The following is a 16,339-nucleotide window of genomic DNA, read 5'->3' as shown; positions in this document are numbered from 1 at the left end:
ATGTTCAACGTTTACCCCCTCTGGTGGAATTTGCCTTAACTAGAGACATTTTAAATAACTACAAGTCTGTGTGCTGCCTGAAACTACACATCACCATTTAATCAGGTTGTATGGTTGCCAATATTCAAATGCATTTTGCATATTGTTATTATTTATGAATATTATCAATAATACATTGTTTTATGTGTAACTTCGGCTTGTTTTTTTACTACACCTAATTGCCTATAGATATAGAAGGGAAGGTGGGGATAAGTTATATACTATAATACCTTATAAACATTGGTAAGTCTGTGGGATTAGGCATTCTGACAAAGGCTATATATTAAAAATACAATAGGGGAAAGCAGAGCAATACATTACTCTACCAAGACAAAACAGGCGTACTGCATGATAACATGCAGTGAATACACTTGCTGTTTGTTGTTGCTGGATGGCATTTTGCTCTGTCTCATTTGCTTTTGCAATTCTCATACGTTTGACCAGTGATTGCCGACATTGATTAGCCGCTTCCTCAGTTTCCTTTGCTCTTGTGATTCTCTTTCGTTCAGCGTTGGCCTGTCTTTGTTGTATGGTCTGTTCTTTGCTCTCAGTTGCTCGAGCAATTGTCTTTCAGTCTGCATCTGCCTGTCATTAATGATGAGTGTGCTCGTCATAGTTTTCATCCTCTTTCTCTGTATGTTTAGCATTTGTTTGCTCAGTGGTTTATGCACTTGCTGCTTCCTGAGCAGCTCTTCTTTTCTCCACCCTAGCGGCCCGCTTCTTCTCTTCTTTCACGTTAAAACTGATTAAGTCAGTTTTTGTGTTGCAATTACTTAGTACGTTTTCCTTCATTTTTCACTTAAGCTGGCACATAAGTCTTCAATCTGCCTCAAGAATAATTTGAGATATGAAGAGGCAGGGGAAGTGATGGTTAAGGTGATAGTGCATGTGTCGCACGGCTGCCCTACTGCTGAGAGTTGATTCTACGATAAAATAAAATAAAAATAAAAAGAGGAATAATTCCAAAACTCTTTGGTTTTTAATATAAAGCTATAGTGCAAAGGTTCAGCGTAGTGTATATATACCAAATTTCAGGCTACAGGTTATTTGATTTTTGACCTTGACCTTTCTGGGTTGATCTTTGACCTTGAAGGTCAATCATCACCCTGAAAGTGGATAGTAGACGTCACGTAGTAAATGCATGCCAAAGTTCAGGTCAATCGGTCACATGGTTTGCAAGCTACAGGTGATTTAAAATCCTGGACAGACAAACAGGCAGCCACGGTAGCATATTATATAAGAATATGAAAACAAGGACTAGATCAAAACAAAAGAAAAAAGATCCAGCTGGTCCAGGAATCACAAAGACAATATTCTGCGGCTAACTGAAAGAAATATCAGGACCCAGGCTCAGATTGTTACCAACAAACAAAAAAGACTAGTGAAATGTCTAATATGCCAAAACAATGCTGAAGTTTCAAAAACAAAAGCAAAGGCTTTTTAGCCAAAACTATACGGACAATCCCTAACCAAACTCTTTATACAATCATTTATTTCCTGCTTATCCTAAAACTTTGACAACAACATGACATGTCACATAACCAAAAACGTGTCTAGATATGTGGGGATGTCCCAGAAACTTCCAGAATCAGTTAATAAAAGCAGAGTGTAGTTATTGAAAATGCTGTTAGGTGTAGTATGCATAAAAAAGTGGTTAGTCAGTCTGCCGAGCGGCATCATTCTGAATTAAACAAGTGCGCATTTCCGCTGTTTATTGTAAAATTCCACAGGTGACTTTGCTTTTTTTTTCCATGCCACCAGGGCAGATGTTCAAGAGACAAAACAGAATTTCTGAAAGTTTTATAATAAAGGTTTCTATCATAATTTACGAAAATATATGGCTGCTACTATGTTGAAAACATAAACAAAAAGACAGAAAAGATGGTAAAAATATTGGTAGCATTTAAAGAACTTATAGTAAGGCATAAATAATAAGTATGGCAGTTTGGTTGAGCAGGCCCATAAAGTGGACAAAGTAGAATTATAAGATCTTTCCGGCTTCCGGCTGGAGCAGGACACTTAAGCACAGACGTAGGCCGTGGTATTTGATTCTTGTATAACTGTTGTATTCATATTTTGTTGGCTTTTTTTCTTCTTCTAGATGATCCTGTGTACCTTCCCCAACAGCAAATGCTGCAGGAGTACATACTAAATGAAAATGGGATTCTTTTCCAAGGGTCCTGGAACAATATCTACTCTGTGCCCTGGAATTTTGGACAGGTTAGTGAATTCTTAGTGGAGATCAGGGAGGATTATTTACTGTTTAGAGGGCTTTTCCATACTGACACAATGATTCCTCCATTGACCCATTGCCACATTCACTTATTCAAAAGAGGACCAAGGACTCTAATGAGACAATTACCATAAAAAGTGATTCTATCAAGGCATTGTCTGTCTGCTAAGAGGAAGAGCTAAATAAAGCATTTAAAGTGAGAATAGACTGCATCACTGGGTGGACTTCAGGTAACCAATTTCACAAGACAAAGCACTGAGGTTTACAATACCACCAGAAATTAATAAATGTGTTATCTTTTAAAAACAACAAAACAACAGAAACATTATGTATGGAAAATGCCAGTGTCATTTTTTTCCAGCTAATAGAAACTAAAAGATGGGAATTATTTTTTGTGTAAATGGCAAAGGATGGAGGAATTAATGAGAAATATTAAGATGAAAACAGGTGAAACAGATGAAAGAATAATGTTTTTCAAGTTGTAAAAACTAAGTAAATAGTCTAAATATGTTTTTTCCCTCTCTTCCTTTAAGATGTTTGAACTTTATGGCCATATTGAGTTTTTAAAGGGAATTGGTGTGAAACATGGTTACAGAGTTAAGGTGTTGTCATAATATTTTACATTCATTTCACGGATCACAACAGAAAGCATATGGTGAGTTAAGAATTCAGGAAGAAGGTAAGAGAAGTGCAAAAATGCCAACCTGGACAAATGAGAGGTTCTGTCAAAACCCTAAACTGTATGGAAAAAATGAATTGGGCAAAAGAGTTAACATGACAAGGGGAAATTAAATAAAATAGTTTTGATTTGCATATAGTTTTGTGAAACTGACACTAAAATTCATATTTTTGGAGGGTTTTTGGGGTAAAAAACAAATACTAATCCCAAGCCTTATTCACACATTTTCTGCAGCTCTCTATTACATGTAACCTGCAACAAATCAGCTCTGTTAATGCCTCCTGTAGACATCAGCACTGAGGAGCACAATGCTATGTTTCTTTTTTAAATGTAACTTGCTGCACATTTTCAATTAAAGACACACTAAAATGCACCATCATGTGCATTACAGTGTTTGCTTCACAGAAAACTCTAACTTCATGAGAAGCTGCCATTACCTAAAAACTGACCTCTCCTGTTTCTTGATTCCTGAAGAAAACATTGAGGACATAAATTCTGTGAGTTCAGTGGAGCTTTGAGTTTCTTTTGTGTCACCGGTGCATCTTTAGCATTGTGATCACCAAGATTATCATCATAATCGGTGCTGCTCGAAGCCCATGTGGAGCCCAAGGCAAGTTTCACTCCTGGCGCAATTAACCTAAAATAAAAATTAACACATAAACGATGAATGTAGAACACAAATGTCTTTGCTTAATGCAGCTAACCTAAGTAATGGCAAAATAAACATATGCAAAGTGCAGACAATGTAATTATAGTGTAAATAATAATAATTATAATAATAATACCTTGCACTCTGTACTTGCTGGGATAGGCTTCAGCTCCCCAGTGACCCTGCTCAGGATGATGAGGGTTTGGAAGACAGGTGGATAATAATAATAAATATCTTGTTTTTATTTTATTGAATTTATTAAAAGCAAGTAACATTACAAACAATCAAGTCCAGCTTAACAAAACTAAATTCAGCCTCCACCTAAGAGAAAGAGAGGAAGGCCAGCAGCTAAAGTAAAACATTAAAAGCAGAATCAACAAGTCTGCCTTACAACACCAGTAAAATCAGAGAGAAGGCTGCACAGCATCCACCTCCTGACTGCGCATGTAAACAAATAACTAAAAAAATGTAAAATTACTGTCTAATTGGAAATGCAGACATGCCATAACCAAATAGCTACTGCATTTGAACACATTGTATATCCATAGTCCACAATGCCAACACTGTTTGTAGTTGTTATGTCATATAGTGATGCAATGACAGAAAGATATTGTAGCAGGCAAAGGTACTTCTCAAAAGTGTGGAGCCCAGTAGCTGCGGTGGTCTGTGTGTGTGTGTGTGCGCCTGTCTGTCTGTCTCCACTGTTGCAGCACTCATTACAACTATCAAATTAACTAATAAGCTTCAGTTATCTTGTACTACTGAGCTCCTGAATGGATAACAGCAATTTTAGCTTTTTATTTTCTCTCAGCGTCAAGTCTTTTGTTCAGTATCTTTTGTGCTCTCCCTGAAACCCCGACAGTGGTTTAAAATGCATGGACTGAAGGAATTGAGGCCCTGTGTTTTAGGAAGAAGCCTTGTGGTTGTAGCCTTTGCAGAGCAGGATTTCTCTGCTGTTCACTACACACTCTTTAACTGGTTGTCCCAAGAGTGATGTGTATTTTTGTTTGGGAATCACATCTTGCCCCACAAAACTTTGCAAATAATTTAATAATAATTCATTACATTTATATAGCGCTTTTCTCAGCACTCAAAGCGCTATCCACACAGGGAGGAACCGGGAAGCGAACCCACAATCTTCCACAGTCTCCTTACTGCAAAGCAGCAGCACTACCATTGCGCCACCTGTCAGGATAGTACTACTAGAAAATATCCAACAGTTCAACTAATGTCTACATGTGAAAGAAAATGAGTCCAGTGATGTATTTTTTCACTAGGCAGCTTTATTTAAATACTAAATGACAGGCAGATGCATGTGGAATTAAAGCATGTAAATGCCTCTAGATGGGGCTAAACACCTTTGTTCTTGTGTCAATGGCACAGATTTTGCTAAACGTGAAAACAATCTGTTTCGCAATTTTTTTTGTGAAGTAAAACACAGTTTCTAAGCATATTCAATTCTGTGTGAATCATTTCATTCAGCACTAAGTGTAAATAAAGCCTAATTTTGGAGAAACAGGAGTAGATTTTTCCGTTGAGGATTTTGGGGCTGACACAGGCTGATGGCTATGTGAAGATTTACAATATGAAGTTGGGATCAATACATAGGAAAAGTAAAATGTCAAATAACAACATTTATTCAGACTATAACTACCTCTTAAATCCTACAGAAATTAAAATTGTCATCTTAGACAGGACTTGATTTTGGAAATAATATTTTTTATATGGTAGTAGCGGACATTTAGGTGTCTTTGTGTAGCTTGTATGGGTAACAAGCAACAGATTTTAAGAAGAGCTGCTTACAAGGTCAGTGAGGAATGGCACAGTTAAAATAATTATGTCAATAACATCGATCAAAGTCAAAAGCATAATTAAAAGCACAGTTAAACAGATATTGTAGGAACAAAAAACAGACACTGGTTTTAGTCATATAATAATAATAATAATACTAATACTGGTATGTCCAAATAGAAGAAAACATCATGGAAAATCCCCAAGACTAAATTTGTACATTAATGTTTGAATTCATAACTTACCATGCATCATCACAGTGAAAAGTATATAGTCTTTAAAGGACTGGAAACAAGTTACAAGTTACTTCTGAAGTATCTGAAAGATGATGGCCTAGTAAACAGAATGTAGCATACCAGCTTATGAAATGGAGATTAACCGCCACACAGAAACTTTATACATTTTGGTATTATCTCATATCCGTTCTAATAGTAGAAGAAGATGTTAATAAACAGAATATTCTCTAAAACTTTCATCGTTTGAGGGTGGCCAGAGCTTGTCCCAGGTACATCAGACACAATGAAGGACTGAGCCTCAAACAAGACACCAGTCCGGACCATCGCAGTCTCCATTCACACTTGTATCCACATGCACGTCTTTGGGATATGGGAGGAAGACCAGCATATTTGCAGACCCTAAGAGAACACGCAGATCCCTTACAGACAAAAGCCAGGCACTGTTACATAAGTTAGAATCTGGAATCTGATGTGTTATGTGCTGTTCTCTAGTAACAGTTTTACTAGTAAATAAAGAAAACTAATTTAATTGTGAATTTAACAGGAAAGCTGTATTACTGTGCTTTATGGTACTGTTTATTTTATTTTGTACCAAGCTTGCAAGTAAAAGAAAGATACTTTTCATTGAATGTTTGAGGCACTGGCTACTGGCTCCATTATAGATCTTAGTTTTAAGTCATGCTTATAATGTGTTAATTACGCCAATCCACATTGTCACGTTTCATTGCTGTCTGTCTTCAATGTTACAGTTTGAGAGAGAAATGGTGGACATCTGCTTTGAAATCCTGGACAACAGCCCAGCAGCTCTGGATGATCCTATTAGTGATGCTTACAAAAGAAATGACCCAGTGTACGTGAGCCGAACTGTCTCAGCCATGGTGAGTTTGATACCTTTGGGAAACTCCATGGTGAGAGCAACTTAGTCAGAGATGGACTGGCTATGTTGTATTCTGGGTCCATGTCTCCTCTTTAAATATTAACAAATGTACTTGGAATTTTTTGTTTTTCTGCATGGCGTGTACATGTAAGGGATGTATTTTCTAATGTGATGCTGCCCAGTGACTAGCAGTAAATTAATATATTTGCTACATCTATGTTATGTGGTTCTTTCACATATTGTATATACTGTCATATCTATGAATTTTCATTCAGTGTAAGCTAAATAATTGTGTTTAAAAGGAATGCTCAGTTCCATTCAATTTATTGTTATATTTAATATCCAATATAATATCCATCATGGCATTTTGGTTAGTGCTGTGACCTTGTAATTCCTAGAATCAGAGTTCAGTTTCTGCCTTGGTCTCTGTTTGTAGAGTTTGCACATTCTGTCCTCATTCATGTAGATTATCTCTAGTCATTCTTGTCTTCTCTTATATAGTAGATACACGTTAGGTTACGTTTCAATAGTTAAATGAGGAGTTATGTCCAATGATGATCAGGATTCTGATTAGGGACTCATTCACGTGGTACAGCTTCAGACTTGAGACAGGAAGAAGTCCACGGTGTCTTAAGTAAAACAGAGAGCAGAATTAAAAGTAAATTATTTGGTATTGGTGAAGATCACCACATGTGTTTGTTTGAGCCATCTCCAATGGACAATACAAAAGAGATTTTGTGGAATTTGTTCAACTGGTATTTAAAATTCCAGTTGAAGGTTTTAAAAGAAATGATGCCATCTTCATAGTGACAGCAACACAGAAACTTATATTTCATACTGTCTTCCTTGCTGAAGGTATCCTGAATCAGTCATCAGATAACCCTAATCAAGAGCTGCACCACCACTCTTTTCCCAAAAGGGACTCATCTTGTGTAGCATACTGGATTGTGGATGGGTGGTGTGGGATAAGTTAGCAATGAAATAATATTCATCACTATGTAGTGTGGAGGACAACAGTTTGAACTGAAAGGATATCTGAATGTAAGAACATAAGAAATTTGACAAATGAGAGGAGGCCATTCTGTCCATCAAGCTCATTTGCTTAGCTGATAGTTAAGCTGTCCCAATATCTCATCCTGATGTTTCTTAAAGACTGTCAAGGTTTCTCTTTCAGCTACATATCTTGGTAGTTTGTTCCAGATTTGTATAAAGAAGTGCTTTCTGGCTTCAGTCCCAAAGGTTCTTCCCCTTAATTTCTACTGCTGTCCTTAAGAATGTGACTCACCATTTAGTCAAAAGAATTCTGCTGGATCTCCTTTATCAAAGCCTTTGAGGAATTTGAAGACCTGAATTAGGTCCCCGTGCAGACTCGTCTGCTCAGGACTACTAAACAGGTTTAATTTTCTGAGTCTCTCCGTGTAGGACATGTCCTTAAGTCCTGGGATGCACTTGGTTGTTCTCCTCTGCACAGACTGAAGTGTTGAAGTCTTGTCTTTTTTGTAGTGTGGCGACCAGAACTTCACAAAGTACTCCAGATGCTGTCTCACTAGTGCATCATATAGCATAACATCCCTAGATTTATATTTAACAGTTTTTATGATGTAACCTAACATTTTATTTGTCTTTTTAATCACTTCTGTGCATTGCTTAGATGATGAAAATGTTGTGTGAACATAATAATCCTCTTTAATAAAATCCCTGTGTGCATCCATGTGTCCGTGTGTGTGTCTTCTGGTGAAGTGTGCATGCGCGGGGCACGGTGCGATGCTTCAAAGGCCGCCTGACGCGTCACACAAGACAGAGAGGGCGGGACCTATAAAATATCACGCGGCCGATCCAGTCGGATTTCGGTAAATGAGGTAAGACCTAAAACATAACGCACAAAAAATCCAGTCGGGTACTGAGACGCAGTGACCAGCTTCCCCAAAGAGGTGGGATTAGTGTTGCTGTGCAAGTGTTCACTCTGAGGATGTCAGATTTGCAATTAACAAACTTGGCCCAGTAAAGTGTAAAGTGTTTTCCTAAATATACAAATTTTAATGATATTACAATGGGATGACTTTTAAAAGTAGATTTATTTTCGCACACATAAAATCCGTTGCTGGGGAGACGCCATACATACAATAATCAGCTGCACGCCAGCACAGATTAAAATACTTGCTGGAGAGACGTATTACTGTGAGAGAAAATTAAAGGCACACAATACAGTGATGCATATTACAGCCACATACAAGCCAGTATTACTGTAACAGAAAATAGACGGTCCTTTGCCATTTAATATAGACTGTTCCTACTAATGTTTATGCACTACTATTCTAGCGCCTGTTATTGTAATGTGCTTAATGTCTAGTAATATTAATAATTAATTACATTTATATTGCACTTTTCCCACTACTCAAAGCATTTAGACAGAGGGGAGCCACTTCAGCCACCACCAATGTGTAGTATGCACCTGGATGATGTGACAGCAGCCATTTTTCCATCAGTACGCTAACCACACATTAACTACAGTATTAGGTGGTGAAGGAGTGAGACAGATAGCCAATTACAGACAGGGGATGATTAGGGGGCCAGAATGGACAGGTCTGTGATGGACAATTTAGCCAGGACATTGAAATAAACCCTGCTGTTTTTGAAAGATGTCCTGGGATCTTTAATGACCACAGAGAGTCAGGACCTCAGTTTACATCTCACCCGAAGGACAGTGCCATATTTACAGCACAGTGTCCTGTTCACTGAACTGGGATCAACACAAAGAACACAGGGTAAGCACCCCCTGCTGGGCTCACCAACACCTCTTCCAATAGCAACCCACAAGCTTTTTTCCTAAATGGACTCCCATCCAAGTACTGGCCGGGCTAATCGTGCTTAGCTTCAGGGGATGACCTGTTGTGAAGCACATGTGGTATGACTGGTAGCTGGCATTAAAACATAAACCCCTAAGTCCTTTTCAGAGGTTGCTTCCTGTAGTACAGTCTCTCCCATCTTGTATTTGTAACTAAAGTGCAGCACTTTGTACTTTTCTACGTTAAACCGCATTTTTCAAGAGTTCACCCGGTTCTGAAGTTTGTCCAAGTCTCCTTTAATTGTTTTTTGCCGCCTCCTCAGATTTTAGTATTATCTGTAAATTTCATAGGTTTACTAACTATAACAAAGTTTATGCCATTTATATTAATCAGAAAAAGTAACAGTCCAAGGACAGACCCCTGAAGATCTCTACAGATGAGCACATTCCATCTGAGATCTACTAATGAGCATGTCATATATTCATCTCGCCACACCTAAAGGTCTCTTTTTCTCTGTTCTGAACGCAGATTAATGCCAATGATGATAGAGGGGTGATTCTGGGACGCTGGGATGGAAGGTATGAAAAAGGGGTCATCCCCACTCGCTGGACTGGCAGTGTGGAGATCTTGCGCCGCTGGAGCCAGGCGGGCATGAAGCCGGTGTGCTATGGCCAGTGTTGGGTGTTTGCTGGAGTTGCCTGCACAGGTGGGTTGTGTTGAGAGAGCAATGGGAATTGTTTATGCGGGCAATGTGTCGAAGAGTACGACTTCAGTGCATAAGTCGAACTCCAGTGTCACCCAGCAGTTCATTGGCTCCTAGTCTAAATTGTCTAAGGGAGAGCATGAAAGTGTATGCCCTGACCAGAATAGAGCTTGTTTTTTTTTTCCCTTCTTAAACCTATAAATACCTTAAGAGCTTTTATTATTATTTTTACTGTACATCACACTGACATTAAGTGAAAATACATTTTTGTTTTAGTAATGAGATGCCTGGGTATCCCAGCGCGGTGTGTTACAAACTACCTGTCAGCTCATGACACAGACAGTAATCTTCGAGTAGACAGATACTATAACGAGTCCATGGAGTTGCTGCCAGGCAAGGAGAAGGATTCAATATGGTAAGTGCCATATGTCTTCTTTTTGTTTCTATCATATCATCCCTTCTTTCTAATTTTCATTAAATCCATGTGTAACTCAAAAGGAATAAAGCAGTTAGTTGAAATACATACCATAGGAATGTTTTATACAAATAGTACAGTAGTTATAGAGGCAGTAGGTCCAATTAAAATCATCAAATCTTGCTATATCTTGCATTTTTAATCAGCTGCTCTGGCACTTTTTAAGAACTGAGATTTGCACTCCTGAATTTCACAACGTCTAGTCAGAGGGGATCAAACTTGAGGACTGCAGTTACAAATCTCATCACCCGAGGATGTCATATTAATGACTAAGCATAGCAGGGCATAAGAAATTTTAGGACTCCATGATGACTTTCCGACACAGATTCACATTTCCAAAATATTGAAAGCTCACTTGTTTTTCTGATGGCCAATGCAGTACTTCCTGACAGAGCTGCTGATATCTGAATACTTTACAGGTATGGCAAGTTCAAAAATAATCCTCCCCCCTTTTTTAATTTCCCATTCTGTAATGGTACATAAAACACAAGACATCAGACAGGCTACCCTCTCGTGTGTTTGCGAGGTAAAAAAATTCCCACATTTGTTATTTCTAATAGTTGCATTATAGATTATGCATTGTAATTCCAGGAGAGCACTCATTGATTCTTTACTCTCCTCCACACAAGGCCTGCCCATACGATTTAAGATTTGTCAGGTTGAGTTGCTGGATTGAGCTGTTGAGGATGTCAGACTACACAACTCTTAGTCATGGGAGCATTCCGCGATTGCATCGGACTGGCTGAGATTATGTAAATGAAGTCTGAAAATCGCTGCAAAAGTCACGTAATGTGACAGAGCCTTAAGGTGATACTGACCCTGTGGTGTCACTTATTATTTTTATGGTTGTTGAATCCTACATGCAATTAGGTAATTAAAAGGGGCTATATGAAATAAAGATTCAGTAGTGAGCTGACACTCCACATCATGTTGTTTTCTGACCTGCTTAATCCAGACCATGGGGCGGTTGGGGTTTGTTGGGCTGGAACTTGTCCCAGCCAGCAAAGGGCACAAGGCAGGAACAAACGTTGGACAGAGCACCAGTCGATCAGAGTGAGAACGCACACACACACCAAGCACACACACTAAGGCAAATATAGTGTCACCAATTCACCTGACCTGCATGTCTTTGGGCAGTGAGAGGAAAGCAGAGCACCTGGTGGAAACCCACACATCCATGGCTGGTGAGAGGCCCAGGCTGAATGACTCTGCTGGCCTCCCCTCTTTTAGGTCCTAGTGTTAATTTAAGGCTGGGGTAACATTTACAAAGGGCAAAAATAAATCTGTGTGACATATAAAGTTAATTGTTTAGATAAAAACATTCTACTTAATTGATTACGTGCTCAATGCCAATAGGCAGTGAGTGGGCACCATAAGACAGTGAAACCCACCAAGCCACTGGGCCTGCCTCATTCACTTCAATTCAGTTTACTTTTGTATAGCGCCCTTCACTGAGTGCTGTAAAAGTGTATGTGACATAGTTACCAAGTCCTCCTATACAGTACTTTCAGAAAGTATTCAGACCCCTTCACTTTTTTTCATATTTTGTTATGTTGCAGCCTTATGCTAAAATCATATAAATTTATTTTTAACCTCTTCAAGCAACACTTAATACCCCAAAATGACAAAGCGAAAACAGGATTTTAGAAATGTATTAAAAAATAAACTGAAATATCGCAATGACACAAGTGCTCAGACCCTTTACTCAGTGCTTAGTTGAAACCCCTTTGGCAGTGATTCCAGCCTGGAGTGTTCGTGGGTTAATTGTGACAAGCTTCACAAACCTGGATTTGGGATTTTCTGACAATCTTCTCTGCAGATTCTCTCAATCGCTGCCAGGTTGAAAGGAGACCGTTAGTGGACAACTATTTTAAGGTCTCTACAGAGATGATCAACCTAGTTCAAGTCTGGGATCTGGCTCTGTGGTATAGCGGGTCCGCGGCTTCAAAAGAATGGCCAGATTTTAAATAATCCATTTCGCTGTGTCAGTCTCCGTGGGCGCGATAGTGCAGCCATGGGGAGTTAATGAGGTAATTGGGGCAAGTCACACCTTCACATGAGGGTGCGATCATACTTCCTGCGGTGCGTGATTGAGACTCTGCACTCACGGAGCTGTATATGTACTGACCAGCCCAGAAGGACGAAAAGAGAAACTGAAAGGAAGGAAAGGTTTCGGGAGTGAGAGCAGCATTGGGGGAAAAAGAGAGTGGACGAGCCAGCCAGCCGTATGAGAAAGGTCAGTGTGGTCAGGTGTCCAGTGATAGAGCAAGTGATCGGCGCTCGAGGGACCAGATTGCGCCCACTGATTTTATAGAAGAGTGGGTTCGATTGTGGTGGAGTCCACCCTAGGGATCCGAGAGACGACTGCGTGTGCGAGAAGAAGGACGGGAGGACAATCGACCCGAACGGTCTGGCAGATGCTGGCGCAGGCAGCCAAAATGGGGGTCGGTAGTGTGAGGACCACAGCGGCTGAAGTCTCTCCAGTTGAGCAAGCCTTGGAAGAGCTGGAGAGACTGGGAAGGAGCTGTGCTTGGCTGGTGGGACCCCAATGTCTGCTGCAGGATTTTAGTCTCGTTTTATCCTTGTTTAAACCAATTGGAATTTTTATCTTTTTATGAATTATTTATTGAAACACTTTTGAGCACTGCACTTTACTACGGACACTGTTTTGACTGTTTTTTAAATAAAAGCATGTTTGCACTTTGCACCTTCCCCTTGCTTCGTTTGGTGTCCTCATTTTCCAACTCATCCGGTTACATTACTGACAATGTTGGGATCAAGAGGCTCCAAAAAGTGAGATGGGAGCATGGAGCAAGACTTGCCATCACTCAGAAACATTCACAGAGTTGTTCCTATGGCACTCCTATGTTTTCTTTGCTTACTGCTGTGATAAGGCGCTATATAGTGCCCGACCCGGCACAGACTGACACAGAGGCACGTGTAAAATCACACAGGCTTTTATTTTTCTTCACCTGTGAGGCACGTCTTCCCCGTGAACCCCACAGGCAATACACAGTCCCAAAGCACTTAAACAGACAAACCAGTCCTTCCCCTGGCATCACCACTCCTCCCAAGCAACCTTGTCCTCTTCCTCCCGATTCTGACTCCTGAGTAGTGGATGCTGGCCCTTTTTATAGCCCACCCGAAAGTGCTCCAGGTGCTTGATCACCTGTGGCTAATTGCACTTATGGGCGGGGCTGTAGAGATGTCCAGGTGGGCTCCGGGATCCATGCAACACCCCCAGGCAGCCATCCCAGATCCCCACAGGGTTGTGGAGAACTCCATCTCCCATGAAACCCTGCAAGAAACTGAGGCATCATCGTCAGCCAGGGAGGCTGCCACCAAGTGTCCCGGGGGAGGTAGTGAGGAGCCCATGGCTGCTCCCCCGGACCATATACAGCAGGGACGTCTCGGCCAGGCATGGGACCCGGCTGCCCATTACATTGCTTAGGGTCATTGTCATGTTGGAAGGTGAACCTTCATCCCAGTCTGACATCCTGAGTGCTCTGGAGCAGGTTTTCATTAAGGGTATCTCTGTACTTTGCTCCATTCAGCCTTCACTCAACCCAGTCTAATCTCCCAGTCCCTGGTACTGAAACATTCCCCTACAACATGATGCTGCCACCATCATGCTTCACTGCTGGACTGGTATTGCTCAGGTGATAAACAGTGCCTGATTTGACTCTAATCTTGATTTCACCTGACCAGAGAATCTTGTATCTCACAGTCTGAAAGTCCTTTTAGGTGCCTTTTTGCAAACTCCAAGTGGACTTCCATGTGTTTTAACTGAGAAGGGGCTTCCATGTGGCCACACAACAATAACAATGTTTATTTCTATGGCACATTTTCATACAAAGAAAAATTAGATAATAATGATTTAAGTATAAAATAAACAAATAATGCAAACTTACACAAGACAAATATAATTAAGAGCAGTAAAGTCCTTAAATATAGAATTGTTTTTTTTTTTAAATCAAGTCTGATGATAAGGTCAGGTGACCAGGGTGGGCAGAAAAAAAAAATAATAAAAACATCAGTTAAGCTGGAGAAAAAAAAAAAAAATAATCTGTTTGGATTCCATGTCAAAAGACCACCCAGCTCCAACTTGGCATTCTACCTAACAAAAATCTTCTTAAGCAGTTCCTTATTGGTTATTTTAAGGCTTTGTGTCAGAGGATTCAACACAGCGTGTCTCGTGGCAAGTTGGGTGTTCGCTTTAATTCAAACATCACTGCCATAAAGCTCAGATTGATGGAGTGCTGCAGTGACGGTTGTCTTTCTGAAAGTTTCTACCATTTCCACAAAAGTGCTCTGGAGCTCAGCCAGAAGGACAATTAGGTTTATGGTCACCTCGTTCACCATGGTCTTTCTGTTCAGATTTAACTAAGTAGCCAGCTCTAGTAAGAGTTTTAGTAGTTCCAAACTTCTTCCATTTAAGAATTATGAAGGCAACTTAACTGTGCATTGGGAACTTTCAGTGCTGCAGGAAATGTTTTTGTAGTCTTCCCAAGATCTGTGCCTTGACATAATCGTATCTTGGCCGATACATATTATCAACTGTGGGACCTTCTCTAGTCAGATGTGTGCTTTTCCTAATTATGTCCAGTCAATTGAATTGAACACAGGTGGACTCCAAACAAGGTGTCACAAGAACACTAAACAGACATCATTAAGGTTTAGGGCAGCCACCTGTATAATATGCCTTGGCTGTAAAAGGTTGAAAATATTTGAGTTATTCACAAGACTGAGTCCAAAACAGACCCGCTGGTATGGAGACAAGATGGTGGCTTTAAAGGCCAGTGCAGGAAATGACGTCATCAGGGTCGGAATTGGAAGTGATCCCATCAGAGGTGGGGCCGGAAGTGACATTATTGAAGGCACTAAAACCATGCGGGATTTCCCGAGATTGGTCTGCAAGGGATTGAGAAAGACAGTTAGTGCACCTCACCACCCCCTGGTCTGGCGTGAAGTTACTATTACTCAGGCCCTTTAGCTGTCTCCTACTCGCACATGGGTGACAAAGGTTTAGAAACATCTCAATGATGATCAATAGAGTGGGATGTACCGGAGCCAAATTTCAAGTGTCATAGCAAAAGAGTCTAAAAACTTGTGTTAGTGGGATATTTCAGGTTTTTATTTTTTATAAATTTGCAAGAATTTCTAAAATCCTGTGTTTGCCTTGTCATGCTGGGATATTGAGTGTTGCTTGATGTTTCATGGGGAAAACATAAATTGAAATGACTTTAGTACAAGTCTTCAATATAGTAAAATGTGAAAAAAGTGAAGGGGTCTGAATCTTTTCTGAATCCACCATAGCCTTGGGAGAGAGCTAATAATCTTTTCCCGGTCACACTCTGTCACCCCCACACAGTCACTTGCTTATATCCCTTTTTCAGCCATGTTTTCGTTCTCTTCCTCTTTGACCATTCACAGGACTGTCCAGGTGTAACACGTTTCCTGTCTTGTACTAAGTCCTAATTGACAGCTCACTTGACATAATTGTTTGATGGTAAGCAAATAAAATTGAACCCACATTGTAGAAGGTATTAGTTTTCTATGTGATCTTAAGTGGCCTTCTTACCTGTACCCTAATTGCAGTAGTATACAGCCTGGCTTACGCTTAGCCTTGGTCACACTCCACAGGGGAATGGTGGTGGTATGTTTCTCCTTAAGGCTGTAGATGAAAAGAAGATGATGACCATTAACATGTACTTCTTGAAATGAGAGACTGATAACTGCAGGTTACTTTGATACCATACCTTAATATCGGAGCATTGCAACCCAGTGGTCAATCTGTTTATTTAATAAATAAGAGAAGGCATTATTCTATCCTACATGACCCCATCCTTTCTAAGCCAGTGCAGTGAATCT

At 40.1% G+C, this 16,339-nt stretch overlaps 1 protein-coding gene across 1 annotated transcript in view; it reads left to right on the top strand.

The window, feature by feature from the left end:
* The window catches only part of tgm2l (transglutaminase 2, like), a 55,793-nt gene that overhangs the window by 9,530 nt on the left and 29,924 nt on the right, over nt 1-16,339 (top strand). The window contains exons 4-7 of the mRNA XM_051931756.1: nt 2,141-2,259; nt 6,377-6,505; nt 9,819-9,996; nt 10,270-10,408. Coding sequence (XP_051787716.1) covers nt 2,141-2,259; nt 6,377-6,505; nt 9,819-9,996; nt 10,270-10,408 — 565 coding nt within the window. The remainder of the gene's footprint in view (nt 1-2,140; nt 2,260-6,376; nt 6,506-9,818; nt 9,997-10,269; nt 10,409-16,339) is intronic.

Source organism: Erpetoichthys calabaricus, chromosome 9, assembly GCF_900747795.2.
Source record: "Erpetoichthys calabaricus chromosome 9, fErpCal1.3, whole genome shotgun sequence".
NCBI classification, from domain to species: Eukaryota; Metazoa; Chordata; class Cladistia; order Polypteriformes; family Polypteridae; genus Erpetoichthys; species Erpetoichthys calabaricus.
The sequence above is the reverse complement of the archived record's forward strand: the minus strand, read 5'-3'. Positions and strand labels throughout refer to the sequence as shown.